The sequence below is a fragment of the Colossoma macropomum genome, unplaced genomic scaffold, assembly GCF_904425465.1.
Source record: "Colossoma macropomum unplaced genomic scaffold, Colossoma_macropomum, whole genome shotgun sequence".
NCBI lineage: Eukaryota > Metazoa > Chordata > Actinopteri > Characiformes > Serrasalmidae > Colossoma > Colossoma macropomum.
Genome location: NW_023494799.1, coordinates 1,575,756 through 1,596,145, shown reverse-complemented (window position 1 = coordinate 1,596,145; position 20,390 = coordinate 1,575,756). Strand labels below are relative to the sequence as shown.

Here is a 20,390-nt window from a genome sequence, read left to right as displayed (position 1 = left end):
TGTGTTTTGAGCATCAGTGCTGATTCTGTTTGGCTTGGCTTGGTCTATATTGTTTAAATATGTTTAGGGTCTTACAGGGCCTACATTCATATCCTACACTGTGTTTTATGTCTTTTCTTTGAGGGCCACTTATAATATTTGTGCACTTTTATGTATCAAAAAACACTCATCATTCATGTTCACATGACCATTTTCCACCCCCTCTTTATCCCTTATAATTAACAGGCTGTCTTATGTTAATGTGCCTCTAAAGGGACACTCCAGCCAAAATTAAAAATGCATTCAGTGCTATTGTCCAGTTTAAAGACTCAGCCACTGCTGATGATGTATTATGAAGGTGGGAGGAACGTTCGAAAAACTTTACATTTTGGGGTGAATTTGAAATTTTTAAAATGTTTGAGACCTACACGAGTCTTCTGAGTTTATATGGAATGTTGATGATGGAAAATCTGGAATAATGAGTTTTCTTTGGGGACTATTTTGCCTCACAGCGCCCTGCATGTATCCCTCCACCATGAATGGAGTTTAAGTTCTCTAAACTATCATAAAACAGTGTCTCAGTCATCAGGCAGTGAATTCATAACCATTTCTTGTAGGAACTTTCTGTGAGGGAGCTTTTAGAGGTGGACGTCTGGTTCCTATCACCACCACTGTGAACAGTTCTGACTCTGTAAGTTTCTCCAGAACAGAGCGTTTCACACCAAACCACTCTGAATGACTCAATGAATCAATTATTCAGAAAATTTGAGAAATTGGTGGAGTTCCCCTTTAAATAATAAGCCTGAAGTCATCAGTGTTCCTGAGCATCAGTGCTTGTTCTGTGGAGTTTAGAGAAACGGCGGTGGAGTCTAAGTGTAAATGAGAGAGAGAGAGAGAGAGAGAGAGAGAGAGAGAGAGAGAGAGAGAGAGAGAGAGAGAGAGAGACGTGTCGGCAACCGGAAGTGCTTCCCACTACCTGCGGCTCTGCTTCTGCTGCTGCAGTTCCTGCAGGAGTTTTATTCCTTTTCTCTCCTCTTTTCCTTTCTCTTCTTCTCCTTTTTTGAGTACATATGCTCTCTAGAGAGGAGCAGCTGCTGCTGTCCGTCAGTGAGTCCTACTGTCCAGTGAGGCGGCTGCGCGGTTAAAGCTTTAAAGACACTCGGTCAGTCAGTCGGGCTGCTGGAGCTGCTGGACAGGGTCAGTACAACACTGTCCACTCCGCTGCTGTGTGTCCCTGTGGGCAGCAGGGCTGGAGTGTGTGTGAGATGTCCTGCTCACCTGCATTACCTTTATTTCCATGATGGACGCCTCCTCGTTCTGAGCACAAATGGATCCTCAGCGCAGGAGGAGACTCACTTTCTTCACCATCGGGCTCGTTTTCTTAATGAGTGGCATCGAATACGGTGAGTTTAACACGCTCTCCATCTCTGATTCAGTCTGTGTGGAGAGTCCAGTTCATACTGTTAACGCTGAATGTGCAGTAGAGCTGGGAAAAACAGACTGGCCGGCTGGAGCTGGAGCTGGTCAAGCTTGTAGAGCAGTTTAGGGTATCTTTGAGTTTGTGACCAAGCTGGTCGACCAGTATGACCGAAGTAATAGATCAGCTTGACCAAGCTAATGAACCTGTGTGGCCAGGCGATCAACCAATATGTCCAAGCTGGTTGACCAGTATAACTAAGCTTGTGAACCAGTTTGACCAAGCTGGTTGACCAGTATAACCAAGCTTGTCAACCAGCATGACCAAGCTGGTTGACCAGTATAACCAAGCTTGTCAACCAGCATGACCAAGCTGGTTGACCAGTATAACCAAGCTTGTCAACCAGCATGACCAAACTGGTTGACCAATATAACTAAGCTTGTGAACCAGTGTGACCAAGCTGGTTGACCAGTATAACCAAGCTTGTCAACCAGCATGACCAAGCTGGTTGACCAGTATAACCAAGCTTGTGAACCAGTGTGTCCAAGCTGGCTGACCAGTATAACCAAGCTGGTTGACCAGTATAACCAAGCTTGTGAACCAGTGTGACCAAGCTGGTTGACCAGTATGACCAAGCTTGTCAACCAACATGACCAAGCTGGTTGACCAGTATAACCAAGCTTGTCAACCAGCATGACCAAGCTGGTTGACCAGTATAACCAAGCTTGTGAACCAGCGTGACCAAGCTGGTTGACCAGTATAACCAAGCTTGTGAACCAGTGTGACCAAGCTGGTTGATCAGCATGACCAAGCTAATTGACCAGTATGACAAAGCTAATCAATCACCATGACCAAACTGGTTGACCATTATGACCAAGCTGGTTGACACTAAACCATCAAACTCAACTGAAAATATACCGTCTACTTGTAAAATGTAAGTATAGTGTAATAAATCATAAGCTGTGGAATCTGAAACTTTAAGGAAGCTGAAATCGATGCAGTAACTCTAATCATGTGTTTGTCTGTGAGTGAGACTGCAGTGCAGAGTCCACTCCTAAAATCATTAAGCTGAAGTGGACAGTGGCCGGTCATGAGCTTTATCTTGCTAGAATTCTGACATAAATGGAGACAGATGTATATATTAACCCACAGACGGCTGGTAAATTCCTCATAAATTGAATTATTGAAAATATTCTGCTGTCTGTGGTGCTGTTCATTCACTCTGCTCAGCATGAAGCAATAAGAATGAAACAGCCTCACAAACCACTACAGTTTATAAACCCTTCAGCAAAAACCCCCCAGTCATTTGAGTGTGGGTGTGTCCATGACATAAGCCCCGCCTTCTTTACTCTCATAGGCTGCACTCAGATGCCTGGTGTTCATCACTGACGGTGGACGGAAAATGAGAGACACTCATTTAATTTAGTCTTTCTCCATATAGTCGATCAAAGTCTTTAAAGGGCCCAAATCACAGAAAACCAAATTTCTCTCTCTTTATTCCTTTAAATAAGAGTTTGATCATTAAACATTCACTTTCCTGTGCATATATGGAAGTTAAGCTTTCGTGACTGATTCAGAACCAACTCATTTACATATACCCGCCTATTCAGCCTATAGCAGTTTAGCTCCGCCTATTCAGGCTGAAGTTATAGAGTGTTTCAACCTGGACTGCTTTTTGAAAGAGGCTCATTTGCATATATCAGTCTTAAAGGCACAGTAAGAAAACAGGGATAAAAGCAATAAAACTGTTCATGTAAAATGAATTCTGGCTGTTTTTACTATATAATGCTAAACAAATATTATAAGTGGATCTGAGAGAATAAAATAATCCAATAAAAATGTAGGATGGGCCTTTCAGATGCATTTAACCCATCCGTGCAGTGAAACACCACATACACACTGGTGAACACACACACTAGGGGGCAGTGAGCACACTTAGCCAGAGTGGTGGGCAGCCCTATCCACAGCGCCCGGGGAGCAGTTGGGGGTTAGGTGTCTTGCTCAAGGGCACTTCAGTTCTGTCGGCTCAAGGGATCAAACCTTCCGGTCACAAGGCTGTTCCTCAGTGAGATGATGAGCGAAAGGTTGTCCAGCAGCTCAGTGTCGGCACTGTGGTTCGAATTTACTGTCACCTCAAGCAAAGAACCCATTTCTGTGTAATTAAAACATCCCAGAACATCACAGAGTCTCCAGCCTGAACCACACCTGCACGCAGTCTTCATTGAAGGCTTCCTGAGGTCTGTGATGAACACGACACAGAGCATCCCTCATACACAGGCAGAAACCTGATTCATCTGACCAGATAACACGTTTCCAGTCATGAACAGTCCAGTGTTTGTGTCTCTTCGCCCACTGAAACCGGGCAACTCTGTGAGCAGAAGTGAGCAAAGGCCTCCTGCGTGCCATTCTGCTCCATATATTCATGGTATGCAGTTCCCTGTGGAGTGTTCTCTCAGAAATTGGTTGTGAAGAACCTGCGTTGACTTGTGAAACACGCCAGCGGTTCCTGTCCGTCAGTTTCGTCTTTTGACCACAATTCTGGTGAGAATTTCCTGTAGATTGGGATTTCCTTTTTGCCAGTTGTTAACATCGGCTTTGCGAACCATTTTCGACACATCGAACGTGATATTCACTGCATTGTACCACCTCTTCTCAATCTATAAATCCCATTGTACACTCCGTAGGTGTTTATAGCCTGGTCTACCTCGTGCAGCGCCATCTGCTGGAGGCCAAAGTTACTACCATCTTGAAAACGCAAGGTGACTAATTTTTTGTCCAGGGAGCTTATCTCTGCTCACGCAGAAACTGTTCTTCATGCGTTGCAAGGCCTTTTTAAAAACATCATCTCCACTCATTAGCTACATTAGCCTTGTACCTCCACTGCAAAAGTAAAGAAGCAGATTTTGCACACCAAACTCGTCTTGGCTGACCATACGGGGGGGACCTGGGTACATCTGGTTATTGTTTGAAATGCATTAGATGGCTCATTAGATGATCTTCTTCTTTCCTCCTCAGCGGTGATTCTGCCCACTATATGGCGCTACCTGCAGAATCTGGGAGCTCCGTCGTATTTCCTGGGCCTCAGTCTGTCCGCCTTCAGCTTCAGCGGCCTGCTCTGTGGACCGCTGTTCGGCCTCATCTCCGACAGGACGCGCACCACCAAAAAGATCATACTGTTCGCTAACTGCTTCGAAATAGTCGGTAAGTACGCACTGGAGTCACACACCAACCAGCCACTTTATTAAGTCCACCTCCTTGTACCTGCACTCACTGTCCACTTTATCAGCTCCGCTGACCGTATAGTTTCACCCTGTAGTTCTACAGTTACAGACTGTAGTCCATCTGTTTCTCTGCATACTTTATCCTGTTCTTCAGTGGTCAGGACCCCCACAGAGCAGGTACTATTTTGGTGGTGGGTCATCCTCAGCACTGCAGTAACACTGACGTGGTGGTGGTGTGTTAGTGTGTGTTGTGCTGGTGCAAGTGGATCAGACACAGCAGTACTGCTAGAGTTTTTAAACACTGTGTCCACTCACTGTCCACTCTATTAGACACTCCTACCTTGTCAGTCCACCTTGTAGATGTAAAGTCAGAGACGATAGCTCATCTGCTGCTGCACAGTTTGTGTTGGTCATCCTCTAGTCCTTCATCAGTGGTCACAGGACGCTGCCCACAGGACACTGTTGGCTGGATATTTTTGGTTCTCAGTCCAGCGAGGTGTTTAAAATGATCTTAATATATGCTTACAACAATCTCAACAGGAGAAATATTAGATTTATTGACTATATTTAAGACAGTTTTACTTGACATGATACTAATTTTTGCAGTGTTTTTTTTTTGCTGTGTTCCTAATTTACTCCCTGTTTCTCTTTGTTTCAGGTAATTTCATGTATTTTATAGGATACTCTAAATGGCTTTTGCTGAGCAGTCGTTTGGTTGCAGGTGAGGCTCATGCTCATCAATTTCATTGTTTTGCTTTTGGTAGAATTTAAAAAAGATCAAAAACAGCTAAAACCTGTTAATTATTAGTAAAAGTGTGTTTTGTGATGGTAAAAATATGTAAATTACAGCTTTTGTTAGAAATGCTTTACTGTAATTTACTATAATTGAGCAGCCGGTTATTCTGACACACAGTGTTTTGGAATAACAATAAGAGTAATAACCATTAAAATTAGTGCAAATGTCTGTTAAATAAAAGTCATCACTGTTTTTGTGACTTTACATTCTATTATATTCTATTTATATATTAATAACAGCAGCATTAAAATACAGTATATGTACAGTATATGGTTACATACCTGCATGAATAAAACAGATATTGACCATTCAATTTTACAGAACTTTAGTAAAAGTGGTAACAGTGTTCTGTCGTGGCAGGGATTGGGACCGGCGCTGGCTCATCTATCTTCGGTTTCCTGACCAGAAACACGGCCCCTGAGGATCGCTCCACCATATTCGCTATTGTCATGGCCTGCCGCCAAGCTGGCCTGTTGATCGGTCAGTGCAGTAGACTGTTAAACTAACTGTTAAACACATTGTTAGCTATAAAAATGGACACTACTGTTGTTCTCTTTCTGCTGTAGTCCATGTTTATAGATATCAGTGAGTCATACAGTGTCAGAAACCACGTAATCAAGTCTGTTAGAAACACTGAACAGCTCCACCTGCTTTGAGGCGAGTATGTGATGATTTAGGCCCACAGTTAGCACCATGCTGGTTAGTGAGATATTAGCTTCTTAGCTATATTAGCCTCATAGCTCCAGTGCTAAAACTAGAGAAGCAAACTTCAGACAGGCCATATGGAAAAAAATATATATTCCAAATATATTTACCACATATATTTTTGCAGTGTATGAATATGCATTTACTTGTGTTTGTTATGTTGTGTTGTGTTGAGTTGTGTGTAATGAAGGTTCCAGATGTAACTAAACGTACTGACTTCTGTGATCTGCACTGTACTTTACATTAACCATGTACGTCTGCAGTCAGACTCTCACACACAATGTATTTCACATAAACAAGATATCAGATCATAACTGCATTTTCACAGAGTATCAATACCCACAACACTCGCTTCTGTCCTGTTAAAGGATCATTTGATCAGATTTAAAATGAAGATACTGGAACACAAATTCATCTCTAAAGGTATCAGACAGTGAAGAGCATCAGACAGGATTCTGGATATTTTCATACATTTTCAGATGGATTTGATAAACATTTACATACATTTATTATTTGTACGATACAGTCCTATGTGTACTATTTACCCATACATTTTAAAATAGATGTGTTTTAAAATATATTTGGTTAATATGACGATATACTCAGAAATACATTTTAGTGTTTGGAATGTATTTCAGCATCAATTGCAATGTATTTCAAATGTATTTCAAATGCATAAAAATACATGTCCATATATTTTTTTTCCATATGGGACCAAACATGTCTTGTCTGATCTGAGTGAATAAATTTGAGTGAATAAACTGATGAACTAAGTCATCTTATATCTCTTTGTGTACACTGTGCTGTTAGAAATTAATTCCCAGTCTCTCTCGTTCTCTGTTTGCCTGTTATCTCTATGTGTGTACAGTACTGATGCTTTATGTCTTTGTGCTCTGCTGCAGGTCCTGCCTTTAACATCTTCCTCAGGCTCTGTGACTTCCAGCTCGGACCGTTCGTGGTCAACAAGTACACAGCACCCGGGGTAACTCAGAGACGCCACTGAGTGAACATACAGACAAGCCAGACGACACTTTTTTTTGTTATTTTCTTTATTTTTACTGTTGATGCACATTTTAGAATAATGCAAAGTGATGCACTAAATGATGCACTCGTCTAAATAGGTGCAGCAGTGACCGGAGCCCCTAAAGTCTTTATTAGGCCCCTCATAGAAATACGAACACAACTGTTCAGCCACAGCTGACAGAAAGATCCACTTTCCCACCAACATACCTCACCAGTTATCTTCATCCACACTACACAGAGAGAACTGATGTCTATTTATCTCCCTCTTATTCAGAATACAGCTCGTCTCCATGGTAACCACATTTACCCAGACTCTTCACAACTTGCAGTGTTATATATTCATTATTTTTAGCACTACAATATAGTCATTATTGAGCTGATTCAATTTAAATGATATATCAAACTATGGATTTTATCAAATATGTATTGTATCAAAAAGCCATTCGTTAGAGAGCATCAACCAAATTACAGCAAATTACGTTGTCATTGTTTTTATTTGTTGAATGTAATTTTCATGTTGGGGTGCTCATTAACGTCCTGCACTCTTACAGTGGTGGTGATGGGAACCAGGGGTCGCCATGACTACAACACAAATATAGACATTTTATTTACTATCCAGAACCACCAGTGAACCTACACGAGTCTTCTGAGTTTATATGGAATGTTGATGATGGAAAATAGTGGAAAATCTGAAATAATAAGTTTTCTTCGGGGACTATTTTGCCTCACAGCGCCCTGCATGTATCCCTCCACCATGAATGGAGTTTAAGTTCTCTAAACTATCATAAAACAGTGTCTCAGTCATCAGGCAGTGAATTCATAACCATTTCATGTAGGAACTTTCTGTGAGGGAGCTTTTAGAGGTGGACGTCTGGTTCCTATCATCACCACTGTGAACAGTTCTGACTCTGGAAGTTTATCTAGAAAAGAGCGTCTCACACCAAACCACTCTGAACCACTCTGAACCGCTCTGATTACATCTTTACTTAATTATGCAAGAGTTTTAGAAAAATCTTGTCATTTCTTCTTTGGCATAAGCTAAAAAATTATGAACATTTTTAAATTAAAATTTTTGCCTGCTGTATGTTTATTATTATACTGCATGCATATTCCTGATGATATTTTATGTTTGTCTGATGTATTTCTCAGATTTTTATGTGCTTGCTCTGGCTGCTCCTGCAACTGGTGGTCCTGCTGATGTTCTGGGACGTCCCGTTGCAGACCAGCAGGGGGCCGGCAAAGGAGGAGGAGGAGGAAGAAGAGGAAGATGATGAAGGCCGTCCATTGGTCCAGCCCCATGACCTCACTGGCTCGTATGGCACGCTCTCCACCCCCCCACCCAGAGTGCAGCCCGTCGCTAACGGCAACCTGCCCCAAAACTCGCCGCCCCCCTCACCCCCACCGGAACAGAGCCAGTCCAGCCCGTTCAGACACTTCAGCGTACGCCGCGGTGAGAGACGCCTCACTGTGCATGCCAGTTATTTGTGGGTCATTGACATGACGTGCATGTATTTGTGTCCAAGTCCATTATTTTACCAAAAAATAATTTAATAAGTACATTACATTTCAAATTATTCAACAATGTTTCTTTTGTGTGAAACAATTTTCAGTGCATCCATATAAAATTCATTTTAGTTTCTTTTTGCCTCCAAAAGTCTAAAAATGTCAGGTGGTGCAACCGCCCAACCACATATGTTGACTAAGTAAACTATCAAAAAAGGCACTTTTGTTATAAAATTCAAAATAAAATAGTTTGGCATGGTTTAAAATTTTAAAATAGAAGTCATGGTGTAACTTTAAAAGTGCCCAACTCACTGAGAAACTTTTGTCTATAAGTTCTTATTTTTTCAAATGTCAGCCAGCACATCCAAAAACAAAGGACTTTTATTTTGACATGCTTTTACAAAAGAGGAGCCAGGGCATTGCATCATAAAGAAGGCCCCAAGTGACCTTCATGGTGTAACACCAAGGTCACAGATTTAGTAAAAGTGTGATGTTTGAGTCGTGGTTAGAACGGTTCTGTTTACCATGTCAGGTGTTCTGGCCTCAGGAGAACCATGAAAATGTGTAAATTATTATTATGATGCTTATTTGTTTGACAAAATGTAACTAGAAACTCAAGTTGAAGATCAAAGGTTTCTACGGGTGTCTAAGTAGATCCTGTTTAATTTGAAATTAGTCTAAAAAGTCAGGTAACGCAACCAGTCAGTCAGGTGGAGCAACCAGACCAGCACAGTTTAATAACTGAATCAGGCCATTAAAGCTTTGGTAACACTCAATATATTAAAGATAGAAAATACACAGAGATATAAATGCAAATATATATGCAGATATAAAAATGTATATCGTCACTTTTAATAAGATTTTCAAATAACGTCATTTTGAAAACTTTGTCATTGGGCCTTATACTTGTTTATTTTTTTGTTTGTTTACATATTCGTCCTCTGTCCTAACTGTAGAGTTCCTCAGAGAGGAGGTGGTGGTGCTGCTTACAGCGCAGTTCATTACACTGTTCAACCAGACGGCACTAGAGGTGAACATGAACATGAACCTGCACATTCACATCAGTATATCTGTCTACACTGGTGCAACAAAAGTATTTGGACACTTTAAACATGGGTAAACTTGACATTGACATACACTTGACGTAAATGACATTCTTTAGGTTAGGAGAGAGAGGGGGGCACCAAATAACATGGTTTGAAATGTAACAAGAGTTAAATATGTAGTTAAACAGGTTCCAGGAGTCGGTGCTTTTTGTCTTCTTCTTGTGTTCCCATGGCAACAACATTTAAAGTTGAGCCCCGCCCATTCAGTCTACAGCAGTTTAGCCCCACCATTCAGTCTACAGCAGTTTAGCTCCACCATTCAGTCTACAGCAGTTTAGCTCCACCATTCAGTCTACAGCAGTTTAGCTCCACCATTCAGTCTATAGCAGTTTAGCTCCACCATTCAGTCTACAGCAGTTTAGCCCCACCATTCAGTCTACAGCAGTTTAGCTCCACCATTCAGCTACAGCAGTTTAGCTCCACCATTCAGCTACAGCAGTTTAGCCCCACCCATTCAGCCTGCAGCAGTTTAGCCCCGCCCATTCAGCCTATAGCAGTTTAGCCCTGCCCATTCAGCCTACAGTACTTCAGCCCCGCCCATTCAGCCTACTGCAGTTTAGCCCCGGCCCACTTACGCTGAAGCTATGAGCAGTGTTTGAGCTTGGACTGCTGTTTAAATGAGGCACAATACAGGGAAGCCAATCAGAACAAAGCTCATTTACATATACTTAAAGGCACAGTAGCAAAAAAAGCTTAATTCTGGGGGGAATAAAGAAAGGCTGGAAAATTGTCATGTAGAAATTAATCAGGACAGTTTTGTTTACATAAAGAGAACTAAAGGACACAATAAATTTCCTGTTGTGTATTTTATTCATTCATTTATTTATTTTTATTGTATCGATATTTCTTGTTTCCCGTCTAACAGACGATGGTGACTCCGCTGACTCAGAAGTACTTTAACTTTGGAGAGCTGGAGAACAGTATAATGTACTGTGTCTGTGGAGTGGAGGTGATCGCGGGCTTCGTGTTTGTGCGCTGGCTGAGCCGCAGAGTGGCCGAGAGGGTGGTGCTGGCCGTCGGTTTGATCCTCTGCAACATCTCCTGCGTGTGGTGCCTCATCTTCCTCGCAAACCCTCAGGGTGAGTTAGTTCTGTGTTTGTGGATTGCGAACGGGTGTGTAAGTGTATCAGGGTCTCCGTTACTCGTAAATGTTTATATTTGACTAAAAGGAACTCCAAAAGACCAGCAAATGAAAATCACACTGGACACAATCGGGGTTACCAGCTAGGCTTATAATAACTTGTTCTTTAATTGTTAATTCATTATTTTGACCTACTAAATCAAAATCTCCAGAAAATAAGTAATTATTTTAACCTAATGAGTTTTTGAACTAGAATAAGATGATAAAAATGATTTGGCTGCGTCCCAAACTGTGCACTACTATACTTTACATACCACACTAATGAATGCACTTCTAATGGTGGTGCACAATCTTTTACACACTATTTAGTGCAGCCTTTTTCCCCTACCTGGCAGAAATAAGCTTCCATATCATCACATGGCTGCACTGCAGTGCTCAAATGTTAATTACAAAGTTGCCCTCGTGTTAATTTGCATGGACGTTTTTAGCAGATAAGCAGCTAAATTAGCCACAGGTATTATTTTTATTAATTTGTTGTGATTTTATTGGTTGAGTAGTCATTCAAAAAATAGCAGACTAGTTGTCGTTGCCTTTTCATCATTGAAAAGTACTTTGTTAGCGGCTTGCTGCATGGGGTTAGTGCCCGATGCTGCTGTTTGGGGGTTTTACAAGCAAAAACACACAAACTGTCCAGATAAATGATTTTAAACAGTTTGCCTAAGACTTCAACACAGTCCTGCGTTTCCTTTCTGACTGTCGTCCTGTTCCTCTGCTTTAGGTGGATTCCCGTGGCAATTAGGAGAGTTCATCATCGGGGTGTTCCTCCAGGTTTTGGGTTTGCCGTTTGTAGCCGTGGCCCAAGTGTCCCTCTTCTCCAAAATCACAGCAGAGAAGACCCAGGGTACGACTGCACAGCGTGAACAAAACACCAGTACTGAGATTGTAGTCCTACATGTTCTGATTGGAATACAGCTTCTGTGTTTTTTTTTGAGTTTAGTTTTCCCCCCCTTGGGGTCAACTTATGATGTTTGCCTATTTATATGACCATTTTTCAACCTCTCTTCATTCCTTACCCTACGTTCACACCGGCAGCGACGCGATTCGACAAGGCGGTCGGAGGTGCTTCATTTTCAGTGAGAGCTGCAATTTCCGCCAAAGTAGGTGGCGCAGTTGTTGGTGGAGCAAAGTGGGCGGAGTCAGTGACTCACTCAAAGTTGAGTGGAGCTGAACTTTATGCAAATTTAGGGGTGAAGTGACATGGAGATTACCAATAGGAACTGAGCATTGAGCAGCGTAGTACGCACTTCATCTCTGCTGCTGTGAAACTGTTCCTACTACAGGTGGGATAATGGCGGCGGTGCTTTCGCCGCAGATAGACAGTAACAGAGACCAAACACTGTTTTCCTCACAGACTGACTGCACAGATAGGGGGATAAAAAAAAAAATAAGCACACAAACGATTTCTCACCAGGATTTGTATTTTAGCGGGAACACGTTATTTGTGTTTGGCATCAGTAAAACCATGGCAACCAATGGTCAGTTCGAGTTCAGAAACTCCCAAGGCGATGAGCGATTTGGGTGACAAGAGACAGAAAGTTGCTGCCGGTGTGAACGGAGGGTTTCCGAGCCTTTAAGAGTGATGTATGTAAATGAGCACTTCTCTGATTGGCTGCCCTGTATTGTTCCTCATTCAGAAAGAACTGAGAGCAGAAACACTCCTTATAACTGAAGTGTGAACTGCTGTAGGGAGAATAGTAGGGATGCACCGATATGGGAATTCTAGGCCGATACTGGAATCCGATATTTTACATGTCCGTATCGTTAAATCTTGGGCGCGGTGCTGTGGGACACACTTTAGCTGCCCTACTGTTGCGCTGCCAACGTCGCCTAAACGCTGTGTCGCACTTTCGGCACACATTAAATGCGTAATCAAATATCGGTTTGCAAGTTCAGCCAAATCTAAGCACCGGCCCAATACCAATGATTTTTAAAGCAAACATTGGCCGTCACAATATGATTTCAGTATGATTGTGTATTCCTAGTGAACAGCTGGATGTGTATGTATGGCTATATAAATGTGTTGTGACATCACAGATACAGTGAATTTGAAACAGGCTGTTTGTGCAGTTAATTTCAATATATGGACGATGTGTACTGGGAAGTGAACGGCACATTTTGAAACCTTAAGTGTTTACCTACTACAATCCTGGGCAAAAAAAATGGTTCAAGCCCAAAATATGATGTTGTTACTGATGGTTCTGGCTGGTCAGAGTCCAGATTTAAACCCTATAGTGAATATTTGGTCTCACATTAAACCCAAACCAGCTCAGCAGTGTTTTTCAGCTGTTTGAAGCCGTCAGTGCTGAGTGGATCAATACTGACTCTTCTTTCTGTAGAAGACTGTCTGAACATTCACACACTAAACAACAACACTTACAGAAATCAAAAGAAAGAAAATATCCCACCTTGAGTTACTTTGTCTGTTTGTTGTTAAGACTATTAAAAGCTTAATGTTTTGCCATTTCTAGCTTGACCCATTTTTTTGCCCAGGAGTGGACATTAGTTCAAAAAGCCAAGGGAAATTCTGTTTTCGATGATATGGCCCTTTTAAAAACACTTAAGGGGACGTGGTTAAAGATTAGCCTTCATTACTTGAGGATTGCATGAACATCCTCATTCATTAAAACACTCTCAGAAGTTTATCTGGATTGGTCAGGATGCTCACAGCACACAGTAAGCAGCACTGTGATTGGTTATGGTGAATTTGCATATTGCAGCCTTCTGTGATATCAGAACGAGCTCAGCTGAAAACGCCCCAAAACTGATGAGAACTATTCCTATCCAGTCATTTTATTCAGTTTTCACTGATTTTGTTGACTAAGCTTAAACTCGTGTGCGCTCAGGTTTCAGTCACGGCGTTCGACGGTCTGTCGGCGGCTTGGCCACCATCCTGGGTCCACTCTGGGCAGGAGGTTTGACTTCTAGCCTCTACGTCATGCTCGGGGTGATGATGGCTCTGCTGGCACTGCTGACTGTAAGTGTATCTGTAAGAGGGAAACACTGTACTGTGTAAAAGTCAGAGTCCCTTCATCTATTAAAAACGACCATTAAGTACAAGTTATTCATTTTTCAGCATCAGGAAAAAAGCAGAAAAGATATATTTAACAGAAAATTCCACAGAAGCCTCAACAGCTAAATCTAATCTCAGCTGTCTGAGTGTTCAGTGAGTCACTCTTCACCTTTATTCCAGCTTCCATTCTGTTCAGGAGACTCACTTTCAGTTCCTCAAAGAATCTGCAGACACACCTCCAAAGTTCAGTCTTAGAAGCTGGTTTAGCATATCCTGCAGTTTGTGCACCCCGGTTAAATTTCATGTTGTTGTTGGTTTTTTTGAGTGTAAATAAGTTACACATCCTCTACAGAGACACACGTCCGCACATTTTAATGCACAATTACTGTTTATTTGCTGAATTTAACTTATTGGAAAAATAACATAAGAAGTAAAAATATAAAATATAAAAATTTGTAAAAATATAAAATTTGGTCTGTGCAAAAATTGATGTATGTTTTTTCCAATATGTTAAATCCATAATAAATAAATAGCAATAAATAGAAATAGTTTGTTCCCTGTAGGACGTGTTGACTTCTTTTCACTTAGACCGGGGTGTTCAAACTTTTGCATGTGTATATACAGTTTATGATGTATATCTAAATTAGATCTAACAGATATAAGTCTTGGACCTCAAAAGAGTGTGTGTGTGTGTGTGTGTGTGTGTGTGAGTGAGTGTGTGAGTGAGTGTGTGAGTGAGTGTGTGAGTGAGTGTGTGTGTGTGAATTAAAAGCACACTTAAATTCATTGGAACATGATTACAGGTCTTTAGACTGTGAACCTGCACTGACCTCTGCTGGCCGTTTTGTGAATTTCTCCCAGATTATGATGGCCTTCTCCTACGAGCGGCTGGTGGAGCGCCCCACGGTGGAACACGCAGACGACTCAGAGGAATGAGACGCATTCACACAGGTACTGACCACCGCTGACACAGGTGGACGTGGATACACTGTACTGGGGTAGTTTATCTGTGTCACCTGTAAAGGTCTGACCTGTAGAACTCTTAAAACCTTTATAAACAGTAGTCAGTTTGAGTGACCACTCCAAACTAATCAAAATATATATGTTCATTAATTAGACAGAGGTTACACCTCTTTTAATAATCTGCACATGAAAAAAAAAAGGACTACAGATTAATTAATAGCCAGTTAACATTAGTTTGTTTACATGCAGTCAGATCTGCCCTGGTCAGACATCTACTGAGATTATAAAGACATGTTTTAGCATTAGAGCCCAAACAGTGTATCGGTTGGTTAATACTGTCAGTCAATATTGACAAATTATGTTTTTTTTTTTGCAATCTATGAAAAACACACCACTAATGCGCTGATGATGACTGACTTTCTTGCCATTTAAACCATCATCTCCAAATAATGGAGCTAAACCTGGTCTAAGTTCTGTGTATTACAGCAACACAGACTGATAACACAAAGAACAACATCATGGTTACATTTCACATGACAGCTTTTTCTCGACTGCTTTAATGCTTCGTTCAGGACGTCCTACAAGCACAACAAACAAACTACAACTCGTGCAAAATGCAGCAGCGAGAACATTAACAGGATCATATCAGAGCAGCTTAGCTTCACTGGTATTTTTACTTGTTATTGTTTGCTATCCGGTGTCGACCAGAGGAGGATGGGTTCCCCTTTTGAGTCTTGGTTCCTCTCAGTGTTTCTTTCTCTTGCTCTGAGGGAGTTTTTCCTTGCCGCTGTCGCCACTGGCGACGCTCATGGGGGCTCGGACTCAGATTTTTCTGTAAAGCTGCTTTGTGACAACGCCTGCTGTAAAAAGCGCTGTATAAATAAACTTTGACTGACTTGACTTGACCTGACACTGCGCTGGCTGCATGTTTCCTGTAGAATCTATTAGAAAATTTTACTGCTGGTTTTTAAATCTCTTAACGTTTTTAGCACCTTAATACGTCTCTGAGTGCTTCTAGTGCTGCTTCTCCATATTCCATGTATGAAGCTTAAACAGAACGGAGAGGTTCTGTTTTTATGCACCAAATATCTGGAACACGGTACCGATAAACATCTGTCAGGCTCTTTCTATCAATGTTGTTACGACCCGGTCGAGGGTCCGGCCGTAAGAGAGAATGAGAGTGGGCTCTCCCCCCAGACCTGCTGCCAGACCAGACACCGAACACCATTTAAATCAGAAAATGACGGGTTTATTTTCTTCAAAAGCTCAAACAAGCTGGGTTGATGGCTTCAGGGACGAGCATTCGCCAAAATAACGAACAAAACAACTAATGATTTCAAACTTAACTGAAAACAAAAGAAACAAAAGACATACAGGTGCCCTAACTCCCCACCTTAAACAGGAGAAACGGTAACCAAAGCATGGCACCCGCCCCCAACTTCCCCCAAGCTCTCAAAGCGCAAACAGTCGCAGTTTTAACAACAGCAGCAAAGCGAGGCAGACAGAAGTGAAGAGTGCCGGGCTGGTCTGGACAGGTGTTCTTCCAGGTCAAGTCAGAGGGGAGAGAGCCCTGAACGTCTCCCAAGACGGTGGCTCGGCGACCTCTTATACCTCCGTGCGCCCCCGTCTGGCCAATCCTGTACCTGCACATAAGGGGACACACAACAGGGAAAGCAGAATGCCAGCACAAGGCACACAAAGGGTATATTATGACCAGGGGTCGTAACACCCCCACCCTTAAGAATAAACATGTTAGGTTCATAACACAAAGTATGCAGTGCCACAAATTTATACAGTTACTAAGGTCACTCTATAAGTAATACTACAATCTGAATTCTAAAGATAAAATTTTAATTAGGCTAATCAAACTTTAATAGAGCAGGAAAAAGACAGATCAATTCAAATTTCACAGGCAGACTAAACAAGTACAAAACTAAATACCACTACATATCCTAAATATACCAAATGAACACAGTTCAGGAGCAACCAGAACTAGTCTCTCCGAGGGCAAACAAGGAACGCACATACTAACGAAGTCTTCCTGACCCTACAAAGGCTGAAAAAACACACACAAATGTCAAATGACCAAATCAGACCTTAACATGGAGGACACTTTGGAAATAATGTCATCTGACCGAATCAGACCTACCCATTATAAAAGCAGATCCTACTGCAAGTATCGGACTAACTGACCGAATCAGGTCTCCTCTACAAAAAACCCTACTGACAAGTGTCAGATTTACTGACCGAATCAGGCCTGTTGTATAAAAGGCCCTAAACTCACACCACATCACCACTATGATGTAGGCGTTCAAAGCCCTGGCAGAATTCCTGAACCGAAAGCAGCAAAATAAATGATGTGACTTTGAAGTGCAGCGGAGCCACATCCAACCAAGCAGCAACAAAGGTCGAAACACTGAATTCCTAACGAGTATAGGTAAAGGACCTCCTAAAACCTATACGGACTGGGATACCGAATGCACAAATGGCTGAAAGCGATATAAAGTGAAATTGCTCAAAGTACTTGATTTCGTTTCTAAAGGCAAGTCAAAGCTACAGTTATGACTAAAACCAACATATGAATGAGGCCTCCATCAATCCAACCAGAGTCAAAATTAGGAGACCAAAATCACAATACTTTCTAAAATACTTATGAATGCAACTCATGAATTCTGGGATGCTTATAGATATAGAAGCACCCTATTGTTGTTCATATTTCTAAGTGCAAAATTATAAGACATTATGTGTGTAAATTTGAAGTGAACAAATGAACTGGAGGGTTATTGATTAACAAAAACGTGTTGTTAGTATTGACTGTCAGATCCTGAAATTTTTTCTGACGATTGTCTTATAAATAATTGCGATTTTTGATTGTCTTTCCCTGTTTATTGTTTGCAGTTATTGAAATACGATCCTAAATTGTTCTTCCTTGCAAGCTGTGTTTACTTGGTAGCTAAAACTGACTGCACTGTTTAATCAATACTGTGCGCACAACTGTGGAACTTCGAATATAAAGCTTTTTTTTGCTTTAATAAGCCTCTTAATATCCAGTGGTGGACAAAGTACACAAATCATGTACCTGAGTTAAAGTAGAGACACCCAAAGTAAAATATTACTCCAGTAAAAGTAGAAGTTCCTCCCTCAGAAGTAAAGTACTAAAAGGTTAATTATGGCTTTGATGTCCTGTTATCATATTTATAACAAGACTCGCTTCATCAACTCATTTTAGGTGAAAATACTCCAGTGTCTCTCTTGGTAAACCAGTCTTTTAATAGAGTCATTAATTAGTGACGCTGATGTCTATTAAAATTATCATAAGCACAAAACACTGAAGGCAAACAGTTTCCATCAGGTAGAACTGAGTGGCTCTGAAATCACTTCATACAAACAAGCAAAGTTTCAGTTTAAGATTTATTTGAACTTAGTTACAAGTTTCAGTTTAATAAAAACTTTAAACTCAGATTCACAAATGAGTTTCCTTTACTAAACTGCATCTGTAGGTCTCTGTTCATAAACATAAACTAGCCAAAACTAATTTACTATAAAATGAAATGTGTTTGTATAAATTGAGAAAAAAGACACGTCAGTCACAACTGCATATGAGTACATATTTCTATATTGTGGTCTGTTTACACAAAGTTAGGTTAGTTCATCATTTATGTTGAATAGACTCTCCCAGAATTTTACTCTGCTGCACTGATGTTGAACTGTGTGCTGCACTGGGTCGGTATGACCAACAGGTCAAAACAAAGTGACCGCTGTGCCCTGATTGGTGTTTTTGCTTTGTGCTTCTTTCGTTTTGACATGTAATGTTTTTATACACACAGAAACCAAAAGGAGCGACAGATTTCTCATAATGTAGTGGAGTAAAAAGTGAGATATTTGACTTTGAAATGTAGTGGAGTGAAAGTAAAAAGTCACCCAAAATGGAAAAACTTCAGTAAAGTACAGATACGAAAAAACTACTTAAGTACAGTAATGAATTACATTTACTTAGTTACTGTCCACCACTGTTAATATCTCAGTGATGCATTTACTGCTTTCTTTTGTTTACTTTTTTAGCCTCGACCCAGAGCACACAGTTCTGTAAATGCGTGTGAAATCTAACTAGACTGTGCAAAATGATTCCACTCAGCTTAGACAGTTTGATCCTCTCTAATAATTACGATTTGACGATTATGTAATAATTGTGACAGGACTGGTTGTTGTAATAAAAAAACACTTGTTTTCTGTCACAGTTACTGACTTCTGTCACTTTACTTTACTTGGAATATTGTCATATTCTGCATTATATCACAATTACCGTCAAATTTTGAATATATTTCTTTTCCATCATTAAAAATTTGTGAAATTTAAACTGTTTTCTTTGTTGTTTTCTCTGTTCTCAGACTGGGCTGTCGTCCGTGAGCTGCCGATGAAGAACGCGGCGGTAAAAAAGCACCTCACACACTTTGAGAAGCTAACGTTTTGTGAAATTAATGCACATTTCTGCTTTATTTCCTGTGGAAATTTTAGTAGACGCGTTTTTTGCTGAATGAAGCTCACAGCGCGCTGGACCGTCCACTCTGCAACACGACACACCCGTTCAGTTATTAACTTGATCTAAACGCACTGAATCTGGAGTGGAAGCTGTAACGTCCTGAGCTGAGCTGGTATTTGATGGTGGAGATATTTATTTAAAGGTCTGGTTTGATTTGTAGCTTTATTTTTTGGTGTATTTTGTTTTACAGTAGTTTTATTCACTGTGCAGAATGTAACGGGAAGATCTGTTGTTATTTAAAACGTGATAATACTAACCATAACTACTAATACCACTATTTCAATATATGTGCAGAGATAACACGTTTCACCAAAGATATAACTGTGTAGTTTCATCAATAACAGTAAACAGTCTAGTCAGTAGCTTCAGTTCTGCTGACGGACTCTAGAGGGCGCTGCTGTACCGCATGTAAAATTATGGGCTTACTGTAGAGTCAGGTATAAACAATTATTATTTATAAAATTATCTAAGCGTTTAAATAATAACACCTCACTGTTGTTGTTGTTGTTATTATTATTATTATTATTATTATTATCTGATCCTTTAACTGATTTTTTTGTCTGATTTTTGATGTGGATTGTAATTTATTTTTTATATTATGGATTTTAATTTGTATATATTTTACTTTATATATATATATATATATATATATATATATAGATAGATAGATAGATAGATAGATATAAAGTAAAATCTATAATATATTTTTTAAAATATGTTTAAGAAACTGTACCTCAGTTCTGTTTGCAGTTCTACTGTTGGTGAACATGATTATTTTTATTGCTGTCATTTAAAGCTATTTATTTATTTTTAAATGTTGTTATGAAATATACACATTGCGTTTACTGTAGGATACACTAACACTGACTTTATATTCAGAGACATGTGATCCTTGTTTGTTTTGCATTTAAAATAACATAACTGTTACTGATCTACACAATTTTTATAATAAAACTATTTTAACAGATTACAGCTTTTGAATTAGT

At 40.5% G+C, this 20,390-nt stretch overlaps 1 protein-coding gene across 1 annotated transcript; it reads left to right on the top strand.

The window, feature by feature from the left end:
• The first annotated feature begins 950 nt into the window (after nt 1-950).
• mfsd8l1 (major facilitator superfamily domain containing 8-like 1) lies at nt 951-19,918 on the top strand. Its single transcript, XM_036587402.1, has 12 exons — nt 951-1,382; nt 4,412-4,597; nt 5,276-5,338; nt 5,774-5,893; nt 7,021-7,100; nt 8,291-8,591; nt 9,601-9,674; nt 10,616-10,829; nt 11,610-11,732; nt 13,735-13,865; nt 14,763-14,852; nt 19,253-19,918. Exons 1-11 carry the CDS (start codon nt 1,307-1,309, stop codon nt 14,835-14,837), a joined length of 1,443 nt encoding a protein of 480 aa, XP_036443295.1. The 5' UTR covers nt 951-1,306; the 3' UTR covers nt 14,838-14,852; nt 19,253-19,918.
• Nucleotides 19,919-20,390: the final 472 nt, after the last annotated feature.

Coding starts and splice junctions, on each gene's coding strand:
- mfsd8l1 (XM_036587402.1), top strand. CDS start 1,307: ATGGATCCTCAGCGCAGGAGGAGACTCACTTTCTTCACCATCGGGCTC. Junction 7,101..8,290: donor ACAAGTACACAGCACCCGGG/GTAACTCAGAGA, acceptor TGTATTTCTCAG/ATTTTTATGTGCTTGCTCTG. Junction 11,733..13,734: donor CACAGCAGAGAAGACCCAGG/GTACGACTGCAC, acceptor GTGTGCGCTCAG/GTTTCAGTCACGGCGTTCGA.